Source organism: Periophthalmus magnuspinnatus, chromosome 19, assembly GCF_009829125.3.
Source record: "Periophthalmus magnuspinnatus isolate fPerMag1 chromosome 19, fPerMag1.2.pri, whole genome shotgun sequence".
NCBI lineage: Eukaryota > Metazoa > Chordata > Actinopteri > Gobiiformes > Gobiidae > Periophthalmus > Periophthalmus magnuspinnatus.
In genome coordinates this window covers 1364865-1377424 of record NC_047144.1, presented here as the reverse complement: position 1 = coordinate 1377424, position 12560 = coordinate 1364865, and the positions used below count along the sequence as shown (strand labels likewise).

The 12560-nt window shown below is 36.1% G+C and overlaps 3 protein-coding genes across 10 annotated transcripts in view; 1 reads left to right on the top strand and 2 right to left on the bottom strand.

The window, feature by feature from the left end:
* zgc:174164 (uncharacterized protein LOC570656 homolog) overlaps positions 1 to 989 on the bottom strand; it is a 31689-nt gene extending 30700 nt beyond the window's left edge. Inside the window, exons 1-4 of one of the 2 annotated variants that reach the window (XM_055229724.1) lie at positions 835 to 989; positions 603 to 700; positions 453 to 529; positions 299 to 350 (exon numbers count right to left, since the gene is read on the bottom strand). In XM_055229724.1, coding sequence (XP_055085699.1) covers positions 299 to 350; positions 453 to 529; positions 603 to 700; positions 835 to 901 — 294 coding nt within the window. In that variant the 5' untranslated portion in view covers positions 902 to 989. The remainder of the gene's footprint in view (positions 1 to 298; positions 351 to 452; positions 530 to 602; positions 701 to 834) is intronic. The other variant, XM_055229725.1, reaches the window with a different exon arrangement.
* LOC129456146 (NLR family CARD domain-containing protein 3-like) overlaps positions 1 to 12560 on the bottom strand; it is a 217679-nt gene that overhangs the window by 55230 nt on the left and 149889 nt on the right. The window lies entirely within an intron of this gene.
* Positions 11023 to 12560, top strand: part of eef2k (eukaryotic elongation factor 2 kinase) — a 46083-nt gene continuing 44545 nt past the window's right edge. For 3 of the 7 annotated variants that reach the window (XM_055229731.1, XM_055229730.1, XM_055229728.1), the window contains exon 1: positions 11079 to 11313. The gene's annotated coding sequence lies outside the window, so the exon portion shown is untranslated. Of the gene's footprint in view, positions 11314 to 12560 lie in introns of all 7 variants that reach the window. The other 4 variants (XM_033984346.2, XM_055229729.1, XM_033984345.2 and 1 more) reach the window with 2 other exon arrangements.

Genomic DNA, 12560 nt, shown 5'->3' with positions numbered 1-12560 from the left:
TTTAATACTTTAAGTAGATTTTTCAATGCAATACTTGTACTCGAGTATTTTTTGGCTTGGTATGTGTACTTTTACTTCACAAAATGGAGTACTTCTTCAATTACTGCACTTTAAGCTACTTTTTAAGGACGTCACAGCGATTCTCTGGGTATTTTCTTACTAAAACAGAACGTGATGACTTTTAATGTCTTATAACAGTAAGTATTTATATTTAGATGAGCTGCTAATACATGTACACACAAATCTTATCCAGTACTGCAGTTTCATGTCCATTAAAAGTATTTATAATCAAACTTACAGGTACTTTTGTGGACTCGTCTCCTGAAAACAGGTCTGGATGCAGGAAATCTCTGTAAAAGCATTAAAAAAATTAAAAAAAACATTGATAAAAGCTCAAAATTAACGCTATGGCTAATGTTTTGCTAACAGTACTGCTAGCATCAGTCACTCACCTGTTCTTTTGCAAATGTAATCTTAGTTTCTTGCGGTTTATTTCGATTAAATAAGAAATTGACTCGTCTGTGTCATTCTAAAACAATAAAAGTTACAGTTATATTGAGAAATAACGCAATTAATTCAATAAACTGCTAATAATATCCTACATTTCCCACTGTGTCCGCGCTCCTCTTTGTCCTGTGGATTATTTGAGGCTGGACAACTGAATATTTTGGTAAATTTGATAGAAATCCATTAAAAATATCTGGAAAACAAAACAAAACGAGCATTAACGCTGAATCTGACGTGACAAAGCGCGAAAACAGCGGAGGTTTTTGGTCCCCATCGTGTGTTCTCGCTTGTATTTGCACGTTTTTTTGCGCAGAAGCGTCGACTTACCGTTCGTAAAAACACTAGAAACGTAAAACAGAGCGAGACACGCGGATAAAACGTGTTTCGTGTCCATAATCCCGGTTAAAAAAGCGCCAGTTTCACGTCTCCATCCGGATCGACGCGCGGAGGATAAACCTGAAGGACCGGAGCAGAGGCGCAGGTGCGTCACTGTGGGCGGGGCGTCAGGGCAGGGGAGGGGCGGGGCTTAAGGGCAGGTATGAATAAAGGAGTGAGGAGAGATGGGAGCGGTGGAGTCTAATGCGCTTTTCTATTGTTTGTTCATTAAATATTGAGCTTAAGTGTAATGTGATCACGTGACTCCAGCTGGTGAAGTCACAACAGCACGTAGTTCAGATATTACATGATCATAACAGAGCAAAATAAATAATTAATAAATAATTAAAAATAAAATAAAACATTCAAATATTACATCATCAAAACAGAGCAAATAAATAAATAAAAATAAAATAAAAAATTCAAACATTACATGATAATAACAGAGCATAAAAATAAATAAATAAAAAAAAAAAAATTCAAACATTACATGATAATAATAGAGAAAAAAATAAATAAAAATAAAATAAAAAAATAAAACATTACATGATAATAACAGAGCAAATAAATAACTAAATAAAAATAAAATAAAAAATTCAAACATTACATGATCATAACAGAGCAAAATAAATAAATAAATAAATAAAAATAAAATAAAAAATTCAAACATTACATGATAATAACAGAGCAAATAAATAAATAAATAAATAATTGAAAATAAAATAAAAAATTCAAACATTACATGATAATAACAGAGCAAAAAAAATAAATAGTTAAAAATAAAATAAAACATTCAAATATTACATGATCATAACAGAGCAAAATAAATAAATAAATAAATAAAAATAAAATAAAATATAAATAAAATAAAAAATTCAAACATTACATGATCATAACAGAGCAAAAAATAAATAAATAAATAAATAAATAAAAATAAAAAATTCAAACATTACATGATAATAACAGAGCATAAAAATAAATAAATTAAAATAAAATAAAAAATTCAAACATTACATGATAATAATAGAGCAAAAAATAAATAAAAATAAAATAAAAAAATAAAACATTACATGATAATAACAGAGCAAATAAATAACTAAATAAAAATAAAATAAAAAATTCAAACATTACATGATCATAACAGAGCTAAATAAATAAATAAAAATAAAATAAAAAATTCAAACATTACATGATAATAATAGAGCAAATAAATAAATAAATAAATAATTGAAAATAAAATAAAAAATTCAAACATTACATGATAATAACAGAGCAAAAAAAATAAATAGTTAAAAATAAAATAAAACATTCAAATATTACATGATCATAACAGAGCAAAATAAATAAATAAATAAATAAAAATAAAATAAAATATAAATAAAATAAAAAATTCAAACATTACATGATCATAACAGAGCAAAAAATAAATAAATAAATAAAAATAAAAAATTCAAACATTACATGATAATAACAGAGCAAATAAATAAATAAATAAATAAATAAAAATAAAATAAGAAATTCAAACATTGCATGATCATAACAGAGCAAAAAATAAATAAATAAATAAAAATAAAATAAAAAAATTCAAACATTACATGATCATAACAGAGCAAAAAATAAATAAATAAAAATAAAAAAAAAATTAAAACATTACATGATAACAGAGCAAAAAATAAATAAATAAAAATAAAATAAAAAATTCAAACATTACATGATCATAACAGAAGAAATAAATAAATAAATAAAAATAAATAAATAAATAAATATAAAATAAGCTCTAAGAAACATCTAAAAAAAATCTAAAATATATTCATTTGTTTGTTCAAAATGTATAAAGTCTAAAGCTTAAGTATAACATAATTACTTGACTCCATCTTGTAAACTTGACTGTGAAAAATTACTCTGACACATAACTCATTTTAGCTCAAACATGACATGATAATAACAGAGAAAATAAATATTCACAATATATAATAATATAAAAAATATAAATAAATATAAAATAAAAAAGCTCGAAGCTCTAAGAAATATCTAAAAAAAAAATCTAAAATATATCATTCTAGACTGTTCATTTGTTTAATCTTATTTGTATTTACGCTACAACATTTTGAGGATTAAAATTTTAATTATTAAATGATTAATCACTTTTTTTTTTTTTTTTTTGGCATTCTAAAGCCCATTTATATACAGCAGATGACTTTTGCATGACTGAAGGTTATTTGTTATGTAAGCGTGAGAGTGTTGTGACTGGTTACTCAAGTTCTGCCTCATACAGTCTGAACAATAGTTGAATAAACAGCCTGAAGTACACATTTAATTACAGATAACGTAATATTAATTTATGCACAGTGAGTCAACACACAGTATTTATATTTCCAGGAGCCTGTTTTATGTCTGTCACTTTGAAAAAACAATACTTTTCATGATTTTGTGTAATATTTATTATCTATAAAACTATGTAATGTTCAGGAAATGTCAGTTTTCAATATTTCTAGTGATAAAATAAAGCTCAGTTTTACCAACAGCGCCCCCTTCTGTTCAACAGCAGTTTATGTACTTGCTTTAAAACACTTACATTACATTTCTTTAGTTTTTCCAGCAGGGGGCGTCCTAATGCAGGCCAAGAATTGCTTTAAATTCATCAGGAGAGATCAGGAGTGTCAAACACATTTTCACCGAGGGCCACGTCATCAAAATTTCTGCTCTCAAGGGCCAGATGTAAAATAAATAACTACTTTTTAAACTTGTTAATTAACTATTTCTGTATTTATGACTTATTCAAGTTACAAATTTTACATATGCATTTTCCTAGATGTAAAAATATGTCTGTGTAACTGCGTATCTTCTGATAAAATGCCATTTTAAGACCATCACACCTTTAATTTACTCTGTCGAGGGCCACATAAAATGATGTGGGGGGCCGGATTTGGCACGGGGGCCTTGAGTTTGACACATATGGGATAGATTATGGGTTTTATTAAGACACTGAACAAAAGATGATTTCACTAAGTTTGGATTTTGCATCGTCAATAGCAAAATATAATATAGGTGACGACTTTATTGATTAAATTTCAAATACAGATGGACTGGAACAAGTTTTACCCATGAATTTGTGTCTGTTATCGCCATGACGACAACGTTCTACCTTTTATTTTGCATTTATTCAGTTACAGCAGGTATAATTGCTAAAAAAATACCTTGAAAAACATCCATTTTTACTGTGAGCAGGGTCCCCTCTCCATAGATCTGACCTGTAACTCAGCCTGGCGCACACATTACCTGCTTGTCTTCTATACAGCTATACGTTTGGAATACTGAGGAACATTCCAGGCAAAAGCAATGACATCTCCATGGAGACAAGCAGCTGGCAGACCCTCCACTGGGAAAGTTACGTAGTGCGTCTTTAAAGCAGCCTAATGTGATAAACTGATCGAAAAAGCAAACACGACGAGGTAAAAGGTGCGTTTATTTACACAGAATATTCAAATATTTAAAGGCAAATAGACCAGAAGAGACTCTTTGCATATTTACCCAGAGTCAGGGCAGATAGAGAGAGATTTATGAGGCGGAGAGCAGACGGAGAGCAGGCGGAGAGCAGACAGAGAGCAGACGGAGAGCAGATGGAGAGCAGCGTTAACACGACTCAGAGTTTCTACAGAGCCTTGAGTGAATGAACAGACACTTTACACAAAACAAACAGATGAACAGCAGCAGCAGGAGGAGGTAAAGTATCAGCTCAGGGCAATTCAGTTTGTTCTTGGGCTGAACAAGATCAGTTTAATCAACACAAAGTTATAAAATCACAGGGAGAACTGTCCCAGAGCACCAGGACTAAACCAGGACTAAACCAGGACTAAACCAGGACTAAACCAGGACTAAACCAGGACTAAACCAGGACTAAACCAGGACTAAACTAGGACTAAACCAGGACTAAACCAGGACTAAACTAGGACTAAACCGGGACTAAACCGGGACTAAACCGGGACTAAACCAGGACTAAACCAGGACTAAACCAGGACTAAACAAGGATTAAACCAGGACTAAACCAGGACTGAACCAGGACTAAACCAGGACTAAACCAGGACTGAACCAGGACTAAACCAGGACTGAACCAGGACTGAACCAGGACTAAACCGGGACTGAACCGGGACTAAACCAGGACTAAACCAGGACTAAACAAGGACTAAACCAGGACTGAACCAGGACTAAACCGGGACTGAACCGGGACTAAACCGGGACTAAACCGGGACTAAACCGGGACTAAACCGGGACTAAACCGGGACTAAACCAGGACTGAACCAGGACTAAACAGGGACTAAACAGGGACTAAACCGGGACTAAACTGGGACTGAACTAGGACTAAACCAGGGTGGTCAGATGTGTCCTGGACTGACTCATACATTTACAGATACAGTTCAAGTCTGTGGGGCCGACTCAAGACTCAGGGACAGGGGGACGTCCAGGACAGGGTGAGGGGACGTCCAGGACAGGGTGAGGGGACGTCCAGGACAGGGTGAGGGGTCGTCCAGGACAGGGTGAGGGGACGTCCAGGACAGGGTGAGGGGTCGTCTGTGTGGTTCGCTGGGGCCACTGCCAGGGACAGACAGAGACTGCAGCGCATTGTGCGCTCTGCTGAGAAGGTGATTGGCTGCAGCCTTCCATCTATACAGGACCTGTACGTCTCCAGGACTCGGGGGGAGCAGGCCGTAGAGCAGCTGACACCTCTCACCCTGGACATGGACTATTTGAGCCACTTCCCTCTGGCAGGAGGCTACGGTCCATTGGGACCAGAACCTCTCGCCATAAGAACAGTTTCTTCCCCTCTGCTGTTTGTCTCATGAACACTCTATAATATCTGCACTAAACTGGACACTTTATAACACCGGTCACTTTAATAAGCCACTTTGCACTGTTGTTCTGATGCTGCTATTGTACATATTTTTTCCCTTTAAGTATTTCATTTGATTTTTTTAAGCATATCTTTTTAACTTTGTGCATGCTCTTATTTGTATTTGTATTTATTCAGTGTGTTTATGTTGCACTTTTTCACCGTATCAAGTTCCTAGTTTGTGAACTGTGTTCACAGACTATGGCAATAAAAGTCTTCTGATTCTGATTCTGATTCTGAGGACAGGGTGAGGGGACGTTCAGGACAGGGTGAGGGGTCGTCCAGGACAGGGTGAGGGGTCGTCCAGGACAGGGTGAGGGGACGTCCAGGACAGGGGAGGGGGAGGATCTGGTTCCACAGAACAGGATCAGGTGACAGGAGGGGCATGTAGGGTCCAGTCTCCGGGCGGTCAGCGGGAGGGCATCTGAAACAGCTGCACTTCCCAGAGAGAAGCAACGAACAGAAGACTCCAGATGAACTGAAGAGTGAAGGCGTTTGACAGGGAAAGTGAGAGGAAACAGAGCATAGAGCGTTACCATAGTTACCATAGTTAGCTTAGCTCAAACCACATACATCAAACTCAGGCCTGGGGGCTAAATCTGGCCCGCGGTTTAATTATATTTGGCCCGCGAGATCATATCAAATGTGCAAAAAGACTTACTTTAAAGGAAACTTGAAAGGCTACACAGCGAGACATAATTCATTTTATTTATGTATTAGAAATGAACACTACTGATGTGTATTTTAGTTCAAATTTAATCTCTCATGTGTTTGTGACGTCAAACTTGAGTCGTTCCAGATTTTGTGTTGAAGTTCACATGAAAAGGTTAAACATCACATCAGGTGCAGTCAATTTTTCAATAAATATCGAGTTTGGCCGGTGAATTTGTGTCAGTTTTTTAAATTTTGGGCCAGTGTGAACGGTTTTATTTCTCCTCCAAACCATTTAGCTGTGCATTATTTGGACTTTTTCGTCTTTTATCACACAGTCTCGGATGTAATGTTGGTTTGACGACGCTCCCGACTGTTCCTCGCTCTCCTCTCCACCTCGAACGATGCAAAATTACCCAAATATCTGCTCTGCCCAGGCCACTTTCACTTTCACGGGCCTGTGTGTGTCATCGGCTGTGACTTTGGCCTGTGGGAAACACTGGACACGGGGACATTTTATTGTATTTTCTGCCAATGTTAATGATAAACTGTTCGTCTTATAATGTAATTGTAATAAAACGTGTATGTTTAATGTGTGTCCCTGCCCTGGGTCTGCAGAGGGAAGGCAGCAGGAGCTAAATCTGGTACAAATCATCTTTTCTTTAGTAAGATTAATGCATTTGTACATGGTCCTTTAACAAATAAACAATAAAGAAAGAAGATAAACGGCCAATATAACACGTTGTGACAAAGTGGGGCCTTTGTCCCTTTTAATAGTCCTATAATTTGGTTTGTGCACACGTCTGTTCATTTTCAATAACTTTTCAATACTAAACTAAATAGAAATATCCCGGGTTTGTTTTGTTTAGTTTTTCAATCAGTTAAATCACCACACACTAGTGAGTTAAAATATATTTTATTTAGTTATTCAGTTCAATCCAATAATCCTCTTACCTGCATCTCCACATGGTCCAGACAAAGAGGGGGCATGGCCTATGTCGGCCATTTTATAGACATGGGTGTGGTCATGGGCCGGACCATGTGGAGGGAGAACTGGTTTAAGTTTGTTTATTTCTTTGTGTTAATGTCTTGTGTATTTTGTTTCAATGATATAAGTGTTTATAGTTTATTTTGTTAAACACTTTAGTAAAGGGACTTGGGCCTGAGAGATGGTTTTATATGGAAAATACTGCTCATGTTACACCCACAGCCCCTGGAGAAGAGATGGAGTAAACCGGGGGAGGAGCTTCTGGTGCAGGAGAGTATATAGCCGGGGTAATTAAAGAGATGGGGAACATCAGTGTATCCAGGGCACAGGTGGCCTTTTTCTGAGTTGTTTAAGTTTTTGTTGTTTAGTTTTCGTAAATATGTATTATTTTTGGGTTCATGGACGACTACACGGGTAATAAATATTGTCTGACGGGACTTTTTTTTGACTCTGCGTCCTATTTTGATCACTCGGGCCAGCTCCACCACACACGTAAACTGTCCCTACGTGCAGTTTGGTGAGACATAAGCCCATGTTTTAATGCAAAACTACATCAGGCGTACGCAAATAACTCCCCGTGTTTAAACAGCCGTACACGTTCACTCGCATCTGTCTTTTTCTGTCTATAACTATAAAAGATGTATGTAAAATTCAGCTTGTTGTGTGTGACATAGGTCTGTATTTTTTAACACTCCTCTCACATCTGTCGTTAAGTGTGTTGTTGCAGATCACACAAACCCAGCCGCACTTTGATCGTTTCGTACTTTGTCATGAAATATCCAAAAGATAAACTCACAAATGTTGAACTTGATCATTTGTGTGAGTGACTGGACCCCAGAACTCACCGCATTACGTCAAAAACCTGCACGTAAACTATATTTTAGCCGTCCACATCTGTTTTAAATACTGTTAGGATTGATTGTAAGACAGCAGCATCGGTGTGGTCCACAATTTTTATTTCTTTTTTCCGTCAATTACGACAGAGGGCTAATATTTTTATGCGAAATTACAGTATATTATCCAAATACGATGTTGGGAAATAACCAAATATGCCGAGAATAGAGGTCTGAATACTAATTTGAGCAGCTGTGTTCAGAGTACAGTTACTTTTCTAAAATAAAAATAATATATTGCAGTACTTTAAGGCTTTAAACTGCACAGAATCAGAGAGAAAAATACAAAACGCTGCTCTTATAGTTAAAGCAGATGAGATTTTAGCTTCTCCAACTGCTGTAGTGACGCCGTTTTCAATCCTACATCTGCGTCTTTACTCTATAATTTAAATGTAAAAGTATTGTACGTGTTCAGAATGCAGTACTCTGATTGTCCGGTGTATCAGAATACTTCACGAAACACTTTTTACTGCAGTAACTAAACCCATCACTGCCCAAAATAGCCCAAAAATTCTGTAAAAACACAACCGTGTACTTTCACTTCTTGATCGTTGGCTGTAAAAGGTCAGTGTAAAACGCAGCCTGTTCAACTTCACTTTGGTACGACAGTGGACACTTATATTTAAATACAACATTATTTTAGGCCTTCACAAACAACGTCCCGTCTTTAAACAGCTGTGTACTTTCACTCATCTGTCTGTTTATGTTTATTTTTATTTCTGGCTATAAAAAGATCTACGTAAAAATGTATTCAGTCTGTTCCAAGTTCAGTTTTGTCAGTTTTTTAAAGCAAAATTATAATAACCTACATTTTAGCCGACCTGCTCCAATCTGGATTAAATATTATTGGGCTGTAACATTTTATTATGACGTCACAAACCCGGCAATATATTCACTTGTTTAAAGGTCCTATGTGACACAAAACTGACTCTTGTAGCTTTAAGTCATGTTCTAATCCTGGAGTTGTGTTTTGTGTTTCAATATTATTAGTCGGTAACGTCTCCAAAGCTCAAAACGCTCTGTTCCACCTCGTGATGTCATCAAGTGGGAGTTTTCAAGTGAACAGAGACTTTTACCTTTAGTTCAGTAGAAGATTGGGCAATTCCTGCGCTGAAATTAAATCCAAATGATTCTAGAAATGAAGGTGTGTGGAGTTTAAAAACGCAGCGGAGCACTTCCTGTATCACCACGCGATGACATCACAAGGTGGAACAGGGTGTTTTCTGTTTAAGAACTCAGTCTAAATCTGCAGGTTTGTGCGTTAAACATGTGAGAATGAAACAAAACACAACTCCAGGTCTGTTTGCGACGAGGAAACGACATTAGAACAGAAAACAGGGTGATACAGAGGCGGTGCAGGTTTAATTGTTCGCAGGGCCGGCCCCAGATTTCAGGGGGCCCGAAGCAGGATGTGTTTCTGGGCCCCTCGGCAGTGACTGTACCCGGGTTCAGCTATAGATGTTAATAAGTTAATATCAGCATTTGTCGACATTATGACCCTGGTCACCGTGTCCAGTTGTGTTTCTGTTTATACGAACAAAAGACTGAAATGTTTTAATCTAACTTAAAACAGACATTCAAATGTACCTCAGTGACCTCAGTGACCTCAGTGACCTCAGTGACCTCAGTGACCTCAGTGACCTCAGGGGGGTAAACACAGAGCTGCTCACACTTATGCCTGGTTCAAAAAAAAAAAATGTTAAAATTAAAATAAAAAAAAAATAAATAAAAAAAACCCAAAACAAATGTAGACAGCAGATATTTCGTTATTATATATATATTTAAAAAAAAAAAAAAAACCCCAAACAAAACAAATGTAGACAGCAGATATTTTGCTACTATATATATTAAAAAAAACAAATATAGAAATCAGATATTTTGCTACTATATATATATTTAAAAAAACAAACAAACTAAAAAACAAATGTAATCTTTATAGAGTGATATTTAGGCTGCTGTAAACACCTGAGCTCTGTTTCCAGTAAAGCTTTACATATTATATTATTTTAAATATAAATGTATGGGCTCTTGGGGGCCCTCTGGTGGTCTTGGGCCCCTAAGCAGCTGCTCAGTCTGTTTATAGTCTGAACCGGCCCTGTTTGTACAGCACAATTCATACACAAAGTAATTCAAAGAGCTTTACAGAATAAGAAAGACATTAAAGTCACACAAATCAAAGCATAAATACTCACAAATCATCATCATAAAATTAACATTAAAACAGAAAAGTGCAGAATAAAACCCTTTCAGTCAAATTCACAGATAAACAGAAACATTTTGAGCCTGGATTTAAACATTATCAAAGTAGAAACCCTTTAAACACATTTACATTCACTTACGTCTTGTTTTTTTCTGTCGTCTTTTATTGATTTGTTCCTATTGATTTTATTTGCTTGTTTTATTTGATTTTATTGTTTCAGTTGTAATCGTTTTATTGCTTTTATACACATATTTATTATTTTAATTTTGCTATTTGATTCTAGTCTAAATGTTGATTTATTTAACCAGTTGTTTTTATTTATAATGTGTTTGTGCAGCACTTTGGAAACTGCATTTGTGAAACGTGACATACAAATAAAGTGGATTGGATTGTTTTTTTGTTGTTTTTTACCGCTGGATACGTGTAAACCCCGTGCAAACCGCTGCTACGTGCGGATTTGCAAAGACTCAATGTTCCCCTCGCGTTTGTTTACATGTCCCAGCCTGTCGTGACCGGCTCTGACCGCGGGGGGCGCTGTGAGGAGGCGTGTCCGCGCTGCTCTGCTCTGGTACGTGCAGAGTGAGCGGGGCGCAGTGGTGGATGTGTCTCTGTGTCTCTGTCCCACTCCGCGTCTCTCCCACAGACACAAACCCCCCTGCGCGTCTCCACAGCCCGGCCCAGGACCTCCAGGGACCCCCAGGGACCCCCAGGGACCTCCGCACGCACCAGGAGGGTTTTTTTGCACGTTTTACGCACGGATTTTTGACGCAAAGCTGATAAATATTTGTGGATAGAAGCCGCTCGCGCTCAGGTAGGTGTGAAAGACCAGCCCATTGATGCGATGTGCGGTTTGTTTAACACCTGCAGGAGGATTTTAGGCTTTATTTACGCACACAAAAACAGGATTACAGCGAGGATTTAACTCAAGCGTCCGTTTGCACGCCTCTGTCCGTCTGTTTGCACGTTTTTACTCTGGAAACAAGCTAACGTGCAGCCTGCTAGCTTCAGTCTGTTTGTTTTTGGTGCATGTATTTAGCCATGTGCTGTCAAAATGTGACAGGAGCACACCAGCTAGAGCAGTAAAGTGCATTTTACTGAAATATAAACACATTAAACTGCATTTTACTGCAATTTAAGCACATTAAACTGCATTTTACTGAAATATAAGCACATTAAACTGCATTTTACTGAAATATAAGCACATTAAACTGCATTTTATTTCAATATAAGCACATTAAACTGCATTTTACTGAAATATAAGCGCATTAAACTGCATTTAACTGAAATATAAGCGCATTAAACTGCATTTTACTGAAATATAAGCACATTAAACTGCATTTTACTGCAATTTAAGCACATTAAACTGCATTTTATTTCAATATAAGCACATTAAACTGCATTTTACTGAAATATAAGCACATTAAACTGCATTTTATTTCAATATAAGCACATTAAACTGCATTTTATTTCAATATAAGCACATTAAACTGCATTTTACTGCAATTTAAGCACATTAAACTGCATTTTACTGCAATATAAGCACATTAAACTGCATTTTACTGCAATATAAGCACATTAAACTGCATTTTACTGCAATATAAGCACATTAAACTGTATTTTACTGAAATATAAGCACATTAAACTGCATTTTACTGAAATATAAGCACATTAAACTGTATTTTACTGAAATATAAGCACATTAAACTGCATTTTACTGCAATTTAAGCATGTTAAACTGCATTTTACTGCAATTTAAGCACATTAAACTGCATTTTACTGAACTATAAGCACATTAAACTGCATTTTACTGAAATATAAGCACATTAAACTGCATTTTATTTAAATTTTTAAGCCCAGATTTTAGACCACAGCACATGACCGCTAATGTACCGTCTGCTGTTTCATGCATAGAGTCGTTACATAATGGTTTATTTCAGTGCACAGTTAAACACTTTTTAATGAACATTTTGCATATCAGTATTGGTCAAATATTGAACATTTTACTCTGATATTCCTCCTGCACTCCCCCTGGCCCCGTGCTCTGTGTCACTTCCACTT